This window comes from Aythya ferina (genome assembly GCF_964211825.1).
Source record: "Aythya ferina genome assembly, chromosome: 2".
Lineage (NCBI taxonomy): Eukaryota > Metazoa > Chordata > Aves > Anseriformes > Anatidae > Aythya > Aythya ferina.
The window spans coordinates 53,445,940-53,466,855 of record NC_140297.1 but is presented as its reverse complement, the minus strand read 5'-3'; the positions used below and the strand labels follow the sequence as shown (position 1 = coordinate 53,466,855).

The window sequence follows — 20,916 nt, the reverse complement described above, 5'->3', positions numbered from 1 at the left end:
AATTAAGTACTGCTCTTTCTGAGCTATTTTATATTGGTCTTGGTCTATGAACTATTTGCATTTCGTGTATGTGGGGTGTTACTGAGATATACTTTATACACAGAAGTCTGTTCAGCTACACATTTAGCAAGAATAAGGTAGTGTTCATGTTGCATGTCCAAAGCTAGCTTTGCTGGTGGAACTTGCACATTTGCATTTCCACGCAGGTTATTTAAATTGTCAAGTTACGGAGCCAGCATGCAATTGACCTTTATAAGCTGAATCATAAACTTACTCTGTTCCTGTTGCAGCTTATCTCAACGCAGCCCCGCTCCAGGGCAGAGAGCACTCCCCATCACACCACACCCCGGGGTGTCTGTCACCTCCATGTGGAGGCAGGGGAGGGTCCCAGGACACTGTCAGGGGTGTATCCATGTAGGACGAAGATGCCTTCTTTATCCTAGATCAAATAATAGGTTACCATGCCACACATTTTCCTGAGACATCTGTGCCCTCCATCTTCCAGTCAGAGGGACGTCTGCTTTTAATTACTACCTGATACCACGTCCTGTAGACAGACCTACTCTGGGGAAGATCAGGAAGGGGAAGTGGGAGAAGAGAGTATAAAAGAGCATTTATTAAGGATTTTCTGCTCACCTCCCAGATGGACTGCAGCCAAGGGTACCAAGAGCTGGCTCCTGTCCCTGTGAGGCTGCTTTCTATCATCTCTGAAAGGATATAGAGATCGGGAGAGGTTTTCCATTACGGGAGAAAGGCAAATGATGCACCCATCTCCACAGAGGGCAAGAAGGACAATGCAGAGAACTGCAGACAGCCAGTCTCTGGGACAATCGTGGTGCAAACATCTTAGAAGTTGTTTCGGAGTACATGATGAAAGGGACAATGGTGACTGGGAAGAGCCAGCAAGGATTTTCAAGAGCAAATCATGCCAGACCAACCTGATTGCCTCCTGTGATGAACTGACTTCATCTGTGGATGAGGGGAAAGCAGAGGCTGTTGTCTGCCTTGAGTTTAGCAAGGCTTTTAGTGCAATATTGCACAGAATCCTCACACCCCCTTCTTGGTTTTGCAGCCTAGATGGGCAAAATCCTGACCAGGGTGTTGTTCAAATGGGCTCATACTCTGGAAGCTGGTTACAAACTGAATTCCTCAGGGGTCTGTCCTCTCAGATATCTTTATCAGTGACCGTGAGTAAGAGACAGGATGCAGTACTATCAGGCTGTGGGCTAATGATACTAAATGGAGGGCAGAAGCTGGTGTGCTCAAAACCAGGCCTGCTCAGAGGGATTCACACTTGCTAGAGGACAGGGCCAGCAGGACCCTCTTGAAATGCTGTGGGGACAAATGCAGCACCCTCCATCTTGGAGGGACTGGCCCCCTGTGTAGGCCAGGGCACGAATTGCTTGGCAGCAGCTCTGCTGAAACACACGGGAGGCCTCGGCGTGGGCTGAACGCTGTCAGTGCAAACCCTGGCAGCAGCGAAAGGACTGATATGTGACCATATCAAGTGGAGCACAGGTGGTAGATCAAGGGAATTGATAATTCCCTTTCACTCAGCACTCACTAGACCACATCTGGCAGAATGGATCCAGTCTGGAGTCTCCCAGTGCATGAAAGCAGTTGGTAAACCTGAATTAATCCATCAGAGGGCCCACAAGATGGCTGGAGGCTGGCGCATGAGGCTTAGAGGGAGAGGCTCAGGCAACGGGGTTTGTTCACTGTGCAGAAGAGAACAGCAACTTTGCGGTTCCTAAAGAGGAGCTTGCTGAGAAGATAGGGCTGGGCTCTCTGCCAAAGAATGAGCAACGAAGATCGTAAACGAACACGGGAGGCTTGGGTTAGATATAAGGGGAAAAAAAAATGATACCATGTGGACAAATAGGCAGTGTAACAGATCGCCCAGAGGGGTTGTGCGGTCTGCATTTTAAGACCCAACCGGACAAAGGTATAAGCAACCTGGGCTGGATTAGATGACCTCCCAAAGTCCCCTGCACTCTCGATTCCTTTATGATGACTCAGGGTGGATTTTCTCAGTCTTCTCTGTAGAATTTCGTCCATTTAGTACAGTTTACATCTACCTGTGCATTTAAAGCCATTGCATACGTTTCTCCCCCACACTGGGAAAATTACACAGAAGGTTGGCCCCCTAACTTTAGCTGGACAAGACCTAAGACAACTTGAGCAAAAACTTCAAGAGACGGGATGCGACAATTTTTTTTTTTATTGTTTTTAATATGAGTGAATAGATTAAAAGATCTAAAATGTTTTAAAGCAATATACATACTGAATAAATAATATGCACAGGAGAGTCATGTCTACATTATAACACTGGCTAGTATTCAGAATACTTAAAATAAATCCAGTGACATTGGACAAAGTCCATAAAAATGCTATCCTGTCTTCCCTTGTATGAAATTGTTCAAGTATAAAAAATCCAATACAGTGTTAAAATACTAAATTCCATTTCAGTCAAGAATAAAAATTGCAAGTATTGTAGTTTCACAGGACAATGTAAAGCAGCATTTCCTAGCAAAGGGAAAAATAGTCAGTCTACATACAGATGAGTGAGAAAACTGCACTAATGTATTTGAGAGGTCTACATGGACATCTATTAGAGGGAAAAAGAATGAACTAGCAATATTTTATGTAAAAACCTAGAAAAGTGTTAATTTAAGGGTACCCTCATACAGTGCACTTACTGAATTTAAATAAATCCAAGTCAAAATCCTTAGTTAATTAGGTTAATATTTAATATGCTACATCTAACCCTACTAAATAATTTATGCCATGAGATGAATACATAATTTTACAGTGTCACATCTAAAGTTGCTTTCTTTAGAGCGCAGCATAGTAAAACTTTCAAAATAAATATTTCTTTTTAAATAGCATAACAATTAAGGCACAGTATAAATCACATACCATTAACCCTTCAAGAACTGCAGTCTTGGTAACAAAAGTTGCCTCGTGTACTGTATGTTCACTAATAAATATTTTAAATACAATCCTGAAATAGATATTAAAATTGTACAAATGGTTTCAGAAAAGAAAATTCCCTTAAAACAGTTCTTAAAGGTTTGAATTCATTAAGCTTCATCCTGCCTTTATTCACAAGTTACGAACAGATGCAATAAATAGAAAGAGAAGGCTGTTGTAGTAAAGGGCTGATCCTATTTTAGAATCAGAATAGCTGACACCAGCAGTTAAAGTTTCCCAAAAGTGAAACAGGATGGGGCGAGGGATTAGGATGTGACAAGCTCATCACATGAGCACGAGTGATGTGTTCTGTCCAGAACTGTCTGTGTTATTGATTGTCTCTACAGCTGTTGCACCCCTTACTTCCACATCACTTGCTCCATAGTTCCACTCATCCAGAGGACAGATAAGAAAATAACTTTGGTGCCTGTCCGCCATCTTACTAGCAGGCCATCTTCCTCGGATTGTTCGATGCCCATTAGTGAAACACTGGGAAGATGCTATCTCACGAAGACAGCTTCTGAAAGCTACAAAGGACGATCAGTGCTTTAAGCTTGTTTCCTCTTAAAATGGATAAAGGTTACATATTGCTGACTCAGTTTTTTCCCCGGCTCAAACTTTTTGAGTACCATATTCTCACTTATAAAAGGCAGTTTTGCTTCCCTGATACTGTAAAAAATACACCTTTGCTTTTTTGGTTCTCGTTTCTTTGTTTTAAAATATGAAGTCCCATTGCTACTCTGCCACTCTTTCATGACAGTACAGTATTATTTTTTTTCCATTTTCTTCGGGATTGACACTTGAAACTAGACATGCCACGCTACCCCTCCCCTCTAACAACATGATTTGGATGCATACTGTATGAAGACAGCGGTACAAAATTCTTTAGTTTCGCAACAGCATCGCTTTCCTTAAAGCTCCTTAGTTAACATCAATCGTCTCTGAACAACTACTTATACTGGAAGGCCGAAAAGAGGAAGAGAAAGAGCGAGCTTCCCTCAGGAGTCCATCTGCTATTGCATACGGTCTGCCTGCAGCTGTTGGGGTTGGTACTGGCCAAAAGCCGCGGCAGCCGCGGCAGCCGTCCCCGGTGCTGCTGCGGTGATGGGCTGCTGCACCGCGTAGCCATAGCCCCCCGCTGCCACGTAGCCGGCGGCGGCAGCAGGCGAGGCGGCGTAGGGGTACTGCTCATAGGCGGCCGCGGCGGCTGAGTACTGGGCGTACGCAGCTCCGGTGTAGTCGATGTAGGGCGTAGTGGAAGCAGCGGCTGCTGCGGGCTGCACGTGGGGTATTACCACTCCGGGCTGCACAAAAGCCTGTGGATAGACATAGTGAGCTGGGATCCTGTTGAAAGATGGGAGAGGGAGTCAGAGGGTGGTAGGCGAGTCGGTGCCGAAGCGGCACATCCATACTCCGAACTAAACCAAACTCAATTTAGTTGTTGTTATGTGCATAGGGTTGCCACAATAACGAGGCTGGATGGACCAATTATCAGATCCCTGGCCCAAAGAGGTGCGTTGCTCCAAAGCAAAGCGTTCTAGCTGACTTAAACAGGAGCGTTTAATGTCGCTTGAGGATAACACATGTAATGCTGTTAAAACCTTTAGAAGGACCAGGATTTCTGATGTCACTTTTAAGGCAACTCTAAAGGAGTAATCTTGATTGCAGTATTTATTTTCAAAACACCTACAAGCATTGTTTTTTTTTTTGTTTGTTTGTTTGTTTTTTTTTTTTTATACTGCTCCTCACTGAACTACTTGACTCTTAGTGAAATTATTTCCTGTGAGTACTCTTATTAATAGTAACTGAGCAGTTTGACAGTGTCACCGTAATGGGTTTGACAGTAGCCAATAAGGCAACAAAACGGTTTAACCCTGATTTTATGTAAAGTCTTCTCGGGGGTGGGGGGGGGAGGAAAGACAAGTGTATTGTGGCAACCCTACTTAAGTTGCTATGCAGACTCAGCACACATTAATTTCTCTGCAACCTCAGTCACCCTTATTAAAAATAAGAAAAAAAAAACAACAACAACACAGGCGACAAAGGAGTTTAAATAAAGTTCACAAGTGTGGTAAACACAGCAAGAATCACACTTTCCAAACGAACTATAGTGCAGCTCACTCCGTCACAAGAGGCCATTGAGGGGAAGCTACATAGATGCTATTAAAATCCATAACAGTGACTCCTAAGTACATGTGCATCACACTTCTATAAAGTTCATAAGGACACAAGGGTCAAACCTGTTTGATTATCAGGCCACTGATGTCCTGTTTTGTGCCAGCTTGTTTATTTCTATGCAAGACATACAGCATAGAGTTTTTTGGGAGGTGGGCATAGGATTAAGTCTAAATAGATCTGGTGCTTAACAAAAGCAAAAAACAAAAAAACAAAAACAAGAACACAGATTTATGGCTTAAGCAATAACCATTCCGAACAGAGCAGTACACACACTTTCCCATCTTCTCCAAGTCACAAAACTTGCTTACTTGGCTTGTTTATTTAACCCTTCAGTTTTGAAAACTGGTCATGTCATTGTTTTAGCACACAAGCATACATATAAATTCATCTCATAGTCGTGTTTTATCATATAATGCAATTTTTAGAAATAACGTATCTAACATAATTTTCATTTTACATTCATAGTCCTGTCTCACATCTGAATTTCCACAGGGAAGTCCTTCATGCATGGAACTCAGTTCCAGAGAGTGCATCTTGATAAAGCCATGAAAAACTGCTTGTGCAAATTTACTACTATTTGATACTGAAATTTACCTTTACACAGAAGTCGGAAGACTGCACGACCCTTTTAGTGCACTGTAAGCACAGATGCAAATTGCAACAGTACAATCTGTCCTCCAAATGCAAGTTTTCATTGAAAGGTTTTTGTTTGTTTAATTTTTAAAATAACTTCAAGAATTGCTTAACTGGGCAACAAGGAAACATTTCCATCAGAAGGGACATTGTCAACTAGATTCACAGCAAACTACAGCTTAAAATACGTGATAACCAGACTTTGGAACAGCCCAGTTTTCTTTTAAGAGAAAAAGAGCTCGGTGGAGTGGATAAGAGTGCTAGCAGAGAGGAGTTTTCAGTTGCCGTCTTTCAGAACATGACACCACAACATGAACACCACAATCATAAAAACCCAACATGTCAACAGAACTCATGTCCTACTGTGTGAAGGGAGAAATGAAAAAAATGAGAGTGACAAATAGGGGGTGGGGAGGGAAAGAAAACATAAAACAAAACAGTAAGTTGGGTTTTTAAAACTCACCTCATTTATGAAGTGATTAGCCAGAAGTGCATTTGAAGCATACTTAAGCTGGCTCTGTGCATTTAAATATCCATCATTACCTGAGCTCTCCATCCGAAATGGATGAGCAAAAACAAGCATTTTGTATTGGTCACCAGCCAAGCACAATCCTAACAAATATAACACCAGGTTTCTTAAGCATTAAGTAAAGAGGAACAAAAACAAATTTGAAGTCAGTGAGAGCCTTTTCTGTATCACGTAAGAGCCCATTTAACATCACATCACAGTACTTGTTACATACGGCATTGATGAGACAGAATAATTCTAACCGAAGGGATACAACGAGAGAGCTTATCTAGGTGCTTGTGTTGTCTCAAACTGATGGTACTAAGATTTTCTTAGGACATTAGGACACTCGACCGTATCCTTGAACAAGACGGAAAGATACATGTGCTCCCACTTAAACTCTTGTGACTTGTTTTATTAAGCCAAGAAAATAACAGGTGGCGAAGTTATGAAACATTATCTGTTTGCCACGTCTTACCCTACAATAAACATAAACCCTGTGCAGGCTCCTCACCACCATGCCATTTCACACATGGTGATTGACAGCGTAAGCTGCAGTGGGGCTATTTTTGATCATCTGTCATGCTGCAACTGTTTTGAGTCGAGTACAACGGCTTTATATGGCCAAAGTAAATTTCTACCTTCTGCAGAGGCCAGCACATGCAGACCTCAGCCATTCAGAGCCTCACTGCTTTTAATGCTCTGCCAGGTCAAAAGTTGAAAAAGCAATTTCCAATTAGGCTGGCTATCCTTCGACTCATTAATTTTAAATAAAAGCTGCTGCTTTGTTTTTCAAAGTAAGTGTGTGAGAATTGTACGTGGTTTAAGCATTCTTTCCTGGCAGTAGTTTTTATTTTGGAACATATATTTGTTGTTTTAAGCTTTTGCACTAAAGGCGAAGGAAAGCCACATTTAACTTCAGCAGTAACTGTAGCTTTGGGATGTTCAAAATGAAATGGCATTCGCTCCTGCAACGTGCCTTAAGACTTTCATTGTTGTTGTAACAGGTTTGTGTTTTACTAAGACCTCTGAATACAAGCCTATAAGTGATAATAAAATGGCAGCTAATTGTTTCAAAGGAAAGAAAGGACTTTTTAGACTAATGCAAAGAGCTGTGTCATACAGAAATTCATCAGTAGTAATGCATAAGTGACTCTCAACATTACATTCTTGAGAAGGTAGTTATTGAACTTGGAAAGAAATGTTTTGCTCTGGACCATCATCGGGTTTTGTAAGCATAGTTAGAGAGTAGATTTTAGTCAATGAACAGACTTCCTGAGAGCAGGAATAGGGTACAGAAGCATCAAGAGATACAACACCCCTGACATGCTTCCTTTTAAATTTGTGTCTGGTAACAGTAAGAGGACATTAGCTTTCTGTGGGTTAACTTTTGACTGTTGAGGCTTCATACCCTAGCTCCAGATTATCAGTAGTCTAATATTATACAGATCTGATCACAAACTCAGGAGAAGGCATTTCCTTCTCTCTTAAGGAGGGCTGAATTGCCTATCTCGTAGAAGGCAGGTAGTATCAGCTAACCATTTGATAATAAACTTACTAACTTGGGATTTAACTAGGGTCTGAACTAAAAACTAAGAGGATGTTCTCATTTTGTGTGAGATACAAGTTTTAGACAATAAACAAAGGGAAAAAAATTCGCCAGCAGGACAAGTCATCACCTGCACCAGTGCCTCAGCATAACCCCGTATTTTTCCATCGGTGCTAAAGTAAAAATTACAGAAGCAAAATGAGAAAAACACTTTTACGAGGCAAAGTCATCCTCCCCCTCCATAAATTCCTATTGAATTCAGAGATAGTATTTTAATAAACAATCCTGAAAACAGAGCGGTATAGATAACCAGTCCTGTGATCAAACAGCTTCCTAGGAAACTCACCAACAGTATGACAGATGCTGAATTTAAAGAGCAGGGTGAAATGTTAATTGGTGGCCGAGTTGGTCTCTGCAGTACTGAATAAAGAAGAATTCCCAGGATTTAAATGCTTCATGCATTGAAGCTAATCTAGTTGCTGGCTCCCTCCACCTCAATAATGTTGTGCTTAATTCAGAATATTGCCCTTACTGTATCTTCTCAGTAAAGTAATGCAACATAATCCAATTATCTTCAGTTTCTTGCTTGGTAGGTGGGGAACCATAACAAAACACTGCTGACCATGCCAGAGCATGGCTGCCCCTCACTAATTTGCACTCTGGTAGGAAAAAATAAAAATAAAATGTTTGGGGCTTTTATGCTTGGATTAGCAGAGTGTTGGTAGTGATTCATCACTACAACCTGTTCAACACAGCGTATTAGTAAAGTGTACTTTTTCAGAGTGCAACTGCACAGGAGGAAGAAAGGCTTTAAGGTGACCACGTATTTCAGTGCAATCCATGCAACATCCTCTACGAGTAAACTCTTAGATGAAATAGATGCCAGTAAGCACTGAAACAGCCCCACTTTATTCTCAAGTTAAAAAAAAAAAAAAAAAGAGAATGAAGGTGTTCATTCATCCTAATAAATGCTGTTCTTCCTAAGCCAAACTGTTTTCTTTAGAAAAGACACAGGTTACTGGAAATTTTGAGGGGGAAGCAGGGTTAATCATCTCATTTGTTTGCACATAGCAAAAGAATGGCAAAACCTGGGACTAACATTCATTTTCTTCAGATTTATATACATTGCATTAGAAAAAAACACAACCTTATTCAGCCTGCTGGAAGAATTTCCCTGACCTGAACAAGATTTAAGTGACCTATTGTAGGCTTAGGGTAGGTAAAGCAAGAAAGAGCCCTACATTTGCACAGCCCTTGAAGCAAGGGAGTGCACAGGGTCTTCTTCTTTTTGCTGTGCTATGAAAATAGTCTCTCCATGGCTGATCTGTGGGCATTTCACTGGGTCCTCTGAGCACCAGTGCTTGAGCAGCTCTGCAGACAGCACACTCCACCTCCTGCCTACCTTAGCGCAGGCATCATAAACTGATTGCTGCATATACCCTGTCGGCTCCTCACGCTTCAAAGAAGTCAAACAAAGTACAGCAGAGGAAAATCATAGGAAGATGAAGAAGGAAAAAAAAAAAACAAACAAAGTTTTCTACAACCTCTCCAAGTGTCTGAGAAGAGCAAACATTCTCTTTTAAGAGTTCATAAAGTGTCCAGGAAAACTTCTTCCTACAGTTCTGAGGACAGGAACTTTGCCTATAGATGAACTGAGAAGCTGTTCTTGCTTAGTAACAGCTAGGTGCACTATTCTACCTTTCCTAGTCAAATAAACAAAACACATTTGTGACGCATTTTCCCTACTTTATTGTTAGCTTAACTCATTAATTAGCAAAATGCATTATTTTGCGATGTGCTTCTCAGCCAGTGTGCATTAGTGAAGTGACACTGTATGGGAAGTTTAAAGCAGACCTCACCTCCTAATTATATGCCTATAAGAAGCAAGAGTTAGAAATACTTAGGAATGGTATACTCGAGTAAAGGAGAAATGTGCTATTTATTAAAGTCAGAGTGAAGAAAAAAAAATCTCCAATTAGAAAGCCCAAATGGACGCACATTGTTAATAAGGAGCTCCACACCCCTCCCAAGAACAAAACCCCCAAAATTATGAACATGCAAGCAATATGTTGATTTACTTAAAAATCAAGAAGTCACACGATTTAGCACTCACTACAAAATAAGGTTAAAAAAGTCACAAGCTACAGCTTGAAAGCAAGGAAACAAAAAAGGCCCTTTGCTCCCCATGGCAAAGTCACTCCTCAACAACAAAAACAAAATTAAAAAGACCCCCCCAAAAAAACTTTCACTACAGCTCTTTCAAGTAAATAAAAGCACACAGTTTAGCTATCAACACCACTTCATTACTGTAATAAATAAATAAAAAAAAGCACACGGAGGTCTATTGACTATATGAAAAAAAACATACATGCATCGTTAATCACCATTTTAGCTTGTTTGTGTTTGAGTCTACTGGTTACAGAGTTTAATTCCAAACAGAACTATTCCACCTCTTATCATCATATCCTTCTGATCAGTTATCTTAACTGTAAACGATCCCTGTCAGATTAGAAAGAGATAAATAACATTGAGTCAAGCTGAAAAACGAGAAACGGGGCACAGCAATCTTGCATAAAGTCATACCTCCTTGTTTTATCATAGGGTCATACGGGACTGGACTGCTTAGGTGGAAGGGACACGTCCCACACAACTTGACTCGGCTACAGCATTCAGAACATTACCGACAAGGTGAGCACATCTACGGGCATACGTTTGCAAGTCTGAGAGCTTCAGTATTGCTGGTGAGTTTATAAGGCTGCTACTGCAAGAGGCCTTCAAGGATCATACTTTTTCTTTCTGTTTTATTTTTTTACAAAAAGACTTTTCCTCCCCTGTTTGAGGTCCCATTGAACAGACTTACCCAAAAGGCCTCTGTATGAGAGCTGGATGAAGCTGCTGAACACCAAAGGCAAAACCTACCAACAGAAACACATCACATTCTCTGTATGAGTGTTCTTCTGCTCCTTGTTTATGCCGTACATGCACACGCACACAAGCACAGAGTAACAGCCTTCACCAACCACCTCCAGTGACGGTGCCTGCAAGGCTGTAGCTCCACAGTCTAGAAAGCAAAACATATCAACCCATACACACACACACACACGTGCACACAGAAATTAAAACAGTGATGTGCACTTTCATAGAGACGTTCAGAAGAATGACTTTGGCTGAACAACGAGCACAAAGTTTTCATTAACTTTGTGCTCCATCCTGGTCCTTAATGCCAGCCCCTGAAGGATGATACAGGATTTATGTACTTTCAACAGGATCAAATTTGAGCCCTCTCTGCACGAGGACTGAGCATGGGGGTCAAATCCTAACTTAATTTCTCTTCTCCAAATGCTGCCCAAGCATAATGACCCCCCCTTTCCTTTGTGGGCACTAAATTACTCACGAGAGCGTTCCTCGGGCTAAGCACACAGGAATTCAGAGCAGCTTCCTTCAGAGCAGCAGCGTGCACACACACACTGCGTCCCCAGCTCTCTCGGTGTGAAGTTTGGGAAGCGGACAGGACATCACACTGGCTCAGATGTGGGCTTAGGAAGAGCCGTTTCATTTTAAAGTCTGCCTAATAGCTCCCATCTGCCTCGGGACGTTGCTCTAAGTTACTGTTTGTATTAATAAGACCGCACACATTGGAGGCGATTCATCCCTGGGCCGACCTTTCCCTGCAGCGATACTGTAAATGGTCAGCGCCACCGCGTTCCCCGCAGGGGGAATAACCACTGAAAGTGTCCGAGCTGTGCAAATCTTCCTGGAGAACTTCAGATAACATCAGCCCCGATTGCTTTTGGCGTTTAAACAGGGCTTGTGTAGGGAATAGCCAGAAAAGTGCCTACACGCTGCCTTCAAAAACCGAAACCAAAGCACACCCGCGGGACGTGCAGCACGGCGCCACCTTTTAAAAGCTTCTCTGCCTGCAGAAAGCTCGGGCGCCCACAGACAAGCCGTGGGAGGGGGTCCACATCCTCACCTGGCTGCATTATCCTCGGCTTGGCACCCAGGTACGCCAGGTTGACGTTGGCTTTCCTGCCATCGATGATGGGGTTGGGGTCCTTGCAGGCTCTCTCCGCAGCGGCTCTGTCAGCCATGGTGACCTGGGGAGGGGTGGGTGGGTGGGTTACGGTCACATAGGGTGGTAGTGGGGCAGCCCCCGACCCTCAGCCACCCTTCGGGGAGTGGGCTGAGGGGCTGAAGGGCTGAGGGGCTGTGGGGTGGAGGGAACGGGCCGGGCCCTGCTGGCGGCAGCCTGCCGGGCAGATAACCCTGTAATCGGGGAGCAGCAGGCGCTCTGGCAGGGCAGCCAGGAGGAGATTCCCCCAGCTCCACGCCTTGGTGGGGAGGGAAAAGGGAAGGAAAGGAGAGAAAGAGGAAGAAAAGGAAAGGAAAAAGAAGATGAGGAAGAGAGGAGGAGAGGAAGAAAGAGAAAGAGAGAGAGAGGGAGGAAGAGAGGAAGAAAGAGAAAGAGAGAGGGAGAGAGAGGAAGAAAGAGATAGAGAGAGAGAGAGAGAGAGAAAGAAAGAAAGAAAGATCAGAAAAGGAGGGAAAAGGGGGAAAAGTAGCAGAGGAGGGGGGCGCAAAGCCCCCCGCCGCCCCGGCCCCGCTCCCCGCCGCCCGGCACTTACAAAGCCGTATCCCCGGGACTTGCCGGTCTGCCGGTCGGTGATGACCACCGCCTCCTCGATGTCGCCGAAGACCTCGAAGTACTTGCGCAGGCTGGAGTCGGTGGTGTGGTAGGGCAGCCCCCCGACGAAGATCTTGGTGTAGGTGGTGTCCTTCTGCGTCGTGTGCATCTTCCGCCCGGCCCCGCGGGGCGCCGCGCTCCGCACCCAGGGGTGGCGGCCGGGGCGAGCCCCCCGCTGCCCGCTGAGCCCCTCGCCTCCGCTCCCCCTGCTCCCGGCTGGCCGGCCCCCTCTCTCCCGGCCCTCCCGGCTTCCCCCGGCACCCGGCTAAGGGGCCAGTCCCTCTCGGAGCTGCCTCCTCCCTCCCGAGCCTCCGGGGCTCTCGGGGTCGGCGGCGGGAGGAAGAAGAGGAGGAGGAGGAGGAGGAGAGGCACCGGGAGCCGGCAGGAGCAGCGGCTGGCAGGGCAGAGCAGCGCACAGCACAGCGGCACGGCAGCGCGGGGCCTCCCCCCCCCTAAAAGGCACCGGGTCGGGCACTCTCGGTTCCTCCTCCTCCTCCTCCTCCTCCTTCTCCTCCTCGCAGGGGCGGGGACGGCGGCAGCCCGGCCCCCCCGGGGCTGGCACACAGCTGGTGGCAACAGCTGGATGCCCCCTGCACGCTGGGACCCCCGGGCTGAGGGGCTGCTCCGGGAACGGGGGGAGCCCAAAATGGGGCTGCGAGACCCCCGAGAGCCGCTTGGGCTCGGGTGGATGAGGGGAGCCCCGGGGGGGTCACCGCGGAGAGCATCTCATGGTTGCACCCCCAGCTGAGACCCCAGCCCCTCGGTCCTGTGCCCCCGGGGGGGCAAAGCTGGGGTGCTGGGGTGGTGCTGGTGGCTGCTTGTTGCTCTGGGCACAAGGAGAGAGGAATTGGGGAAGCTGCTTCCCTCCTCTTTCCCCTCTGCAGGAACGAGAACCGGGCAGGACCCCGAGGAACAAAAGAGAGGAGGCCTGCGGGACACGGAGGGCTGTGGGAGCCGGGGGGGAGGGAGGCTCACAGGGCGGCAGGAAGGATGGGAGGAAGGTTAAGGACTGGAGAAAACAGATGTGCACATGTGTATGGGCTGCTGGGCCATTCCCTCGTGGTCACGGAGACTTGGTAAGTGCTGGTGTCTCTTCCTCCTTCTCCTAGTGCTTTTGGCTGTTGGGCTTTTTCCTATGGAGTCCCTTGTAAAAAAGAGCAATGCACCGGTTTGCAGAAGGGACTTTGACAAAACTTTTCAGCCCCTCCAGTGCCAAACCTTACCCATAATGACAACACTAACCCCTAGACTCTGGCTCCACTTGCCCCATTTCTAACCTTGGCCCCATCTGATTTTTTTCAGCAGCCTTTGTCCTAGCTCTAATGGCCTGTACAGTACCTAGGCCATGCTGTCGCTAAAACTAGCCCCAGACCCTACCTGAGCCTTAAGGCTGTCCAGATTAAATCGTGTGGGTTAGTATGTTAGCACTAACTGAGTCAAGCCTAGCAACACTAGCAGCATCTTGAGACATGAAAGGCTGAGAGCTGGGGTGTTTTAGCCTCGAAATGAGGAGGCCCAAAGAGAATCTTATCAATGTGCATAAATACCTGATGGGAGGATGCAACGAAGACAGAGCCGGGCTCTTTTCAATGGTGCCCAGTGCCAGGACAAGAGGCGAGGGGCACAAACCAGAGCACAGGAGGTTCTGGCTAAACACCAGGCAGCACCTCTGTGCTGTGCGGGTGATGGAGTGCTGGCACAGGTTGCCCGGAGAGGCAGTGGGGTTTCCCTTCTTGGAGATCTTCAAAAGATGCCTGGACATGGTCCTGGGCAACCTGCTCTGGGTGGCCCTGCTTGAGCAGAGGTCTACGACTAGACGACCACCAGAGGTCCCTTCCAACCCTAGCCATTCTGTGGTTCTGTGGTCCAGGCGTAAATGTTGCTTTTCAGTTCCTGTGATGCCAAGCCCTTAACCTTGGCCTGAATCCAGTTAGGCCAGCTAACTCTGCCCAAAAACTTCTCCCAGCATAGTTCTCATATTGGTCTGGAAAATTGTGTTGAACCCAACACTCTAGCCACTTCTGCTCTGAGGGTTAATCGTAACCTTAAACTCTGCCCCAGTGACCTGAACTTAAATAGTAGCCCAACTAAAGGTGTCCGTCCTCCCCAGAACACTACAGCACACACCACTTAGGAGGACAGTTAACTTCTCAGCCCCTTGTGGGCCCAAAGGATGAACTTTGCCTAAAACCAAGCACAGCCCATCACATTCCCTGTTCCTTTCTGTGCCCAGCACTCCTGCTTGTCTTGTGGTGTCTGCAGGAAAGGTGAATAAACCTCATTTTGCAGTCATTACACAAACTGTTGCATTAAGGCCAGCAAAGCAACTCTTGCCTATCCCAGAACTGCATTGCAGCTGTATTGAGGAATTTGCCTCTTTCATCCCAAACAGATCTTTATTCTCTTGCCCAGCAATCCTCACTTGCCATAGCTTGATATTTTATGGCTGACTACATCAGCTGTTTTCCAAATATCATCAGCCTTCTACAGTCACCTAATGCTAGCAGATCTTCAGCACAAAGGTTCCTTCTAACACGAAACACATCATCATATCATGTCCAATAGAGCGGCTTTCAGAAATCAGTTCTCAGCTTAACTTGCCCCTAGAATCCAGTAACAAATACAGTTTGTTTACCATAATTTATTAACGACTTCATACAGTCAATGTTAAGATGCCTGTACCAGACCTGTGGACTTTATGGGTTCCAGGGATAAACAGAACATTTGAACTGCCTTGGTATCTTTAATCTCGGATCCCACTCTGGCAGCTACGTCCTCTTCCCATCCCCCTTGTCCAGGTTCCGTCTCCAAACCCACAGCTGCCTGCTGTAAAACTTGGTAACCTATGCCTTCCTCTAGCATAGTCATTCAAGAAATTCTTTCCTGGTGGTAGTCCTCTTCCCAGTCTTCTAGCCCATAGATCCTGCAGCAATAGATGGAGCTGATCAGTCCCACCAGTTCCAAATTGTATCCACAGCCCAACAAAAAATTGAGCCTAAGTGGAAGATTGGTGATTTTGACTGACCTAATCTAAAACAGTCTGTCTTCCAGGATGCAGAAACAAAACTTAACTTTCCGTATCTATATCCCAATAAAGGGTGTACTTCTTACATTTAGCTAGGGTTCACCAGGCAGACCTTACACTAGCCTGAGTCCTTATGTTGCAAATCAAAACACAGCCGCAGTTACATCATTAACTTGAGGTCCAGGAAGCATGTTTTAATGAAAAAAACACAGCTGATTTCCCTCAGATGTCACCAATCTTCTTACGATTTTGGCAGCTTTACAGGTTCCTATAATGAACAAGCCTTCCCTGGGCCTTCTCTCCTAAGGTGCAGATGTGATTCCGAGCAACTAACCACAGCCTTCAACAAAGAAAGGTCACCCCCACGGCAATAGACTTGTCTTGTACTACAACTCTACTGCTGCAGACCTACAGACTCCACAAGAACAAAAAATATATCTTCAGCCTGTTGTGTCCCACACCTGTTTTAATCATGACGTTAAAATTTAGTCAAGCAAAGCGTTCTTGATTTTTTTTTTTTTTTCCCAGCCAGTACTGTTTCTGCTTTCTCTACTCCATCATCTTTTCTACTATATCTATCTTCTGTAAAACCCCAGAAGGGTAGTTCTTTCAGATTTTACCCACCTCAGGTATGTTCTGGCCTGATTAGGGCTTGTGGTTTTGTGACGTGGGTCCAGGTTCAGCACTGTGAAGCCTGAAGGGCAAGGTTCATCTGTAGAGCCCGGAGGTACCACAGGAAACTGATGAAGTCATGAATCCTGAGATGGGGACGTGTGACTCAGCTTGCTGCCAGACCGTTGGGTTTTGAGATGTAAAGGTGTAGATTCTTTTGTACAGCTTTTATTGCCCTGCAGTGAGTTCTGCGGGCAAGTACACCGCAGTGATTATCTTGGGTGCTTGTGATAATATTTGTTTTGTGTTTTGGGAGGGGATGAATCACTGCTAGCGATCAGGTTGTGACTTTGCGATGCAGGTGTGGAAGAAAGATGCTTATTCCCATGTCCTCCAAATGTTGCAGCAGCGATGCCACTGGTGGAAGTGTGACAATTCAGGCAAGCAGTGAGAATGTGTGGAAAGAGGGGTGTATATGTAGAGCATTCCTGGGAGAGATGACAAACTGGGCTTCCTGAGCCCATAAAGAGATTTGGAAACCCAACCTGGGTCAACCATGCTGCAGTAAGCACCACAAACAGGAGACCACTGTAAAACCAGAGAGAAGTATCGGTCCAGTAGGTTGCTACTTTGCTAGATTCAGGATCTCAGTTTTGAATCCAAGTAAAACGTGGGCACCTAGGTCCCGCTTTGTTCTTTGGTGTAACTGTGAACCTCTAGCAGGGATGTAGTGAATGGCTGTTAAATGCTACTGTGGCTGACGATTGCCTTCTACATAATTTTAATGGCTGTTATAAATATATCTTCAGCCTGTAGTGTCCCACACCTGTTTTAATCATGACTTTAAAATTTAGTCAAGCAAAGCTTTCTGGATTTTTTTTTTTTCAAAGCCAATACTGTTTCTGTTTTCTCCATCGTCTTTTCTACTCCATCTATCTTCTCTAACAGCTGAATCTCTTCTTTCTTCCTGACCATACCTTAAATCCTAGGCTAATTATCCTCATTTTCCTATTCTCATCCTCGGTCTGTTTACCTAGAGTGCAGTGATCCTTTTCTAGACCCTTACAGCCTTTGCAGGAGCTGTCTCCCAGCCAACAGTAAGCCTAGCTCCTCGAGCATCTGCTTTTCTGCACGGTAGCTGTAATTCTCCATTCTTGATTCTGTTACCTGGCTTAATCCTGCGCAGAGTTCACAGGGATGAATACCAACAGGGGCGGTTGATCTGAGCTCACTTAGAGTTAAGGAGAACTGGGGATGGCTTTCTCGCTGTCCCTTGGAAGAGCCAGGGTTCATGGAAGGGCAGAAATCCTTTCAGGAGTGATTAAGGTATGGCCACTCTTATCCGGGCAGAAGTGATGGGCCTGACCATAATTGTGGGTATTAGGGTTCTGGGCAACAGGTGTTAATAAGCTAATCAGCATCAACAACAAGAGTGGTGCTGGCTGGTGTGTAATGAGTTTAAGATAGTTTTGTGGCAGACAGCACACTCAAGGTTTGGACAAGGTTAGCTTTTGGAGGCTCTTGCAGACAGAAGAAATGACAACAGATCTTCAACCGCTTGTGTCCTAGAAAGTAGCTATCACCCATCCCATATGACCTCTTCCTTTCAAGAACAACCATCAGCTTAGTTTATAGTTCCCACAGAATTCTGAATTTCGACTCTCAGCCCTAACACTAGCCTTGACTCAGGACAGTTAGAACAACCATCCAAGCCCAAGCTGTTGCCCATTAGATTTCCCTGTGGACTAGCCTCGTCCTATCTCAGTGGCTCCTGCAGGATTTGTATACAATATCAGCAGTCCTTGCTCTTCTTTTTTCTTACCTTAAGCTGAAACTACCAACGGGACCACAGCCTTTGGAACCCACTGGTTCTAGGATGACAGTTCTGTAACCTCATTTATCAGTCACCTTAATCCCAATCTTCAGTCTAGCCACAGTTTAATTTAAAAGAGGGATCGTGTCCAATTTTACCAGCACCATCCCCCTTCTCATTTGATATTTCATACAGGATTAAGATGGTCATAATTCTCCATCCAGTTCTCCCTCAAGCCTTAGTTTGCCCCCAAAATGAACACTGACAGTAGCCTTTACACATGAATTATTACTGCTGTGATTCAAAGCAGGTTTTTTTTTGTTTGTTTGTTTGTTTGTTTGTTTGTTTTTCCCGACTCTATCAGACTAACACATTCTCTTTTCTAAAACCAGGAGAGGTGTTAACCCTGGCCATTAACAGTTCAAAATGTATCCTATTAAGCTGTACTACAGCCATTCTACTACCGTATTAGCATCCTCAATTTAGGATGGCAATTCCAGTAAAATTCAGAAATAAATACTGCTCTCCTAAACTGTACCCTAATCCCAAATATTAGGCTAGCCTTAACGCAAGGGAGGTGACCACAAAGACCCCAGAGAGGTAGTTCCTTCAGATTTTACCCACCTCAGGTATGTTCTGGCCTGATTAGGGCTTGTGGTTTTGCGACGTGGGTCCGGGTTCAGCACTGTGAAGCCCGAAGGGCAAGGTTCATCTGTAGAGCCCGGAGGTACCACAGGAAACTGATGAAGTCATGAATCCTGAGATGGGGACGTGTGACTCAGCTTGCTGCCAGACCGTTGGGTTTTGAGATGTAAAGGTGTAGATTCTTTTGTACAGCTTTTATTGCCCTGCAGTGAGTTCTGCGGGCAAGTACACCACAGTGATTATCTTGGGTGCTTGTGATAATATTTGTTTTGTGTTTCGGAAGGGGATGAATCACTGCTAGCAATCAGGTTGTGGCTTTGCGATGCAGGTGTGGAAGAAAGATGCTTATTCCCACGTCCTCCAAATGTTGCAGCAGTGATGCCACTGGTGGAAGAGTGACAATTCAGGCAAGCAGTGAGAACGTGTGGAAAGAGGGGTGTATATGTAGAGCATTCCTGGGAGAGATGACAAACTGGGCTTCCTGAGCCCATAAAGAGATTTGGAAACCCAACCTGGGTCAACCATGCTGCAGTAAGCACCACAAACAGGAGACCACTGTAAAACCAGAGAGAAGTATCGGTCCAGTAGGTGGCTACTTTGCTAGATTCAGGATCTCAGTTCTCAATCCAAGTAAAACGTGGGCACCTAGGTCCCGCTTTGTTCTTTGGTGTAACTGTGAACCTCTAGCAGGGATGTAGTGAATGGCTGTTAAATGCTACTGTGGCTGACGATTGCCTTCTACATAATTTTAATGGCTGTAATAAATATATCTGAAGCTGGATGTTAAAAGGTGATCTAATGGTTCTTTTGGAACCTAGTAATGTGACTTCATTGGAGGAAGCCCCAAAAGCTATCAGTTACAATTTCAATTAATTGTTTTTACTCAGAGATTTGTGTCTTCTTACTGTCAAGGCAAGGTAGAGCAGACAACTTGCCAGCTTACCAAATGTTGCCACTTGCTGGTATCAACGTAACTGTATCATCAGGCTTTTTATTTATTTATGAACACCATATGCCTGTCATGTCAGGAACCAGTGGACGTCATGTGTTCATTCATTAGGTTTCTGAAAACAACAAAGACCCCTGATTATATTGCACACCATTCATTCCCGCTGGTGCTTTATTTCGGTGAATAACAAAGGCCTGCAGAACACTCTGTACCCCATCACGTAAACGCGGTTGGAATTTCTCTATATATTTATACATACGTATATACACACACTTGATTTGGTAATGCTATTATTAGAATGCTTAGGGCCTAAAATTCCACGTTTTTTATGTAGGGCTGAAAAGAGAAGTCATTATTTTTCTGTTAAACTCGTAAGACAATCAGCTTGGTCAGTGAGACTTGCGCTTCTGCTGAAGCTCCATAATGGCACAGCTCCGTGAAAGCATTCAGCTAATAACATCAGACATGGTTTTGTCTTCTGATCCACCAGCCACATCCCGATACAGCGAGGAACAGGATGTCTAACCAGTGCTCTGCTCAGTGTACACGTTACTGGGCAATAGTTGGACTGCATCTGGTAAGGCATACTCCAACAGTAAGTGGTAGGTAGTGGACTCTCATGTTCTTGAACAGATCACAGCATGAGAAACTCAGAAACCATATCATCCTCATCATCTTGACTTTATTGCTGATATACACTCTTTATCTATGATTAGTTCTTGAATCATCAATTCCTGCTAAAAAATTCTTAATTGGGAAAGCTCCTACCACCACTCTTCTGACCATGTGTCCCTGTTCTAACACATTTCATCACAGGATTTTTTTTTTTTTTTTCCAAAGCCTATTAATCTTACTGTTTTCCGAAGTCCCTTTTGCTGTGGTATCTGGGCACTAATCAGCATGATGACTCCTGTAACCTCACTATCCCCAACTAAATCACCAAATGTAGATCACCAAGGGTAGTTTCAATCTGGTGTGGACGTTCTTCCTTTAAAAGGGCGGTGGAGGAGCTAACACAAAATTTCAGTGACTCAGCAAACAAAATTCAAAGCTTGTGAAACTGTGGGTGAAAGACATATTGCCTGTATATGGGCAAGTAATAGGTATGTCAGATGAAGCAGGGGTGAATGATAGCTGTACCCAGGAGGTTGAATGCATCCATAAAGGGTACTGTGAGGACATGCTGTTGGTAGGGGAACACGTGGGAAGGGTAATAGAAAAAAGAATGGAAAGGGCTTATGAATACCAAATGATTAATGACATACTGAATAGCACTTCCCAGTGCTAGAGCAGGTCAGAAGGTAGAATGAGGCTAGTGCCTGGCATGAACTGAATTTGTCCCACGAT

General features: G+C 45.0%; 1 protein-coding gene across 10 annotated transcripts; it reads right to left on the bottom strand.

The window, feature by feature from the left end:
* Positions 1 to 2,203: 2,203 nt before the first annotated feature.
* On the bottom strand, positions 2,204 to 13,202 carry RBM24 (RNA binding motif protein 24). Of its 10 annotated transcripts, none has more exons than XM_084508210.1 (5): positions 12,467 to 13,194; positions 11,815 to 11,938; positions 10,702 to 10,756; positions 5,214 to 5,265; positions 2,204 to 4,317 (listed from the first exon to the last, which is right to left on the bottom strand). In XM_084508210.1, the coding sequence occupies exons 1-5, from the start codon at positions 12,632 to 12,634 to the stop codon at positions 4,162 to 4,164; spliced, it is 555 nt and encodes a 184-aa protein (XP_084364336.1). In that variant the 5' UTR covers positions 12,635 to 13,194; the 3' UTR covers positions 2,204 to 4,161. The 10 variants fall into 10 exon arrangements, 7 of the variants coding, with proteins under 7 accessions (XP_084364336.1, XP_084364335.1, XP_084364339.1 ...); XR_014689208.1 differs by lacking the exon at positions 5,214 to 5,265 and adding an exon at positions 10,210 to 10,340 and having other exon boundaries at positions 4,176 to 4,317; positions 12,467 to 13,196; XR_014689209.1 differs by lacking the exon at positions 5,214 to 5,265 and adding an exon at positions 10,226 to 10,340 and having other exon boundaries at positions 4,180 to 4,317; positions 12,467 to 13,196.
* Between the last annotated feature and the right edge of the window lie 7,714 nt (positions 13,203 to 20,916).

Bases quoted from the DNA above. Each gene is read 5' to 3' on its own strand.
- RBM24 (XM_084508209.1), bottom strand. From the start codon at position 12,634: ATGCACACGACGCAGAAGGACACCACCTACACCAAGATCTTCGTCGGG. The intron at 11,939-12,466 runs GTAAGTGCCGGG...ACCCCTCCCCAG, and splicing joins AGTCCCGGGGATACGGCTTT to GTCACCATGGCTGACAGAGC. The intron at 4,318-10,701 runs GTAAGTCTGTTC...ATCTTTCAACAG, and splicing joins CTCATACAGAGGCCTTTTGG to GATCCCAGCTCACTATGTCT.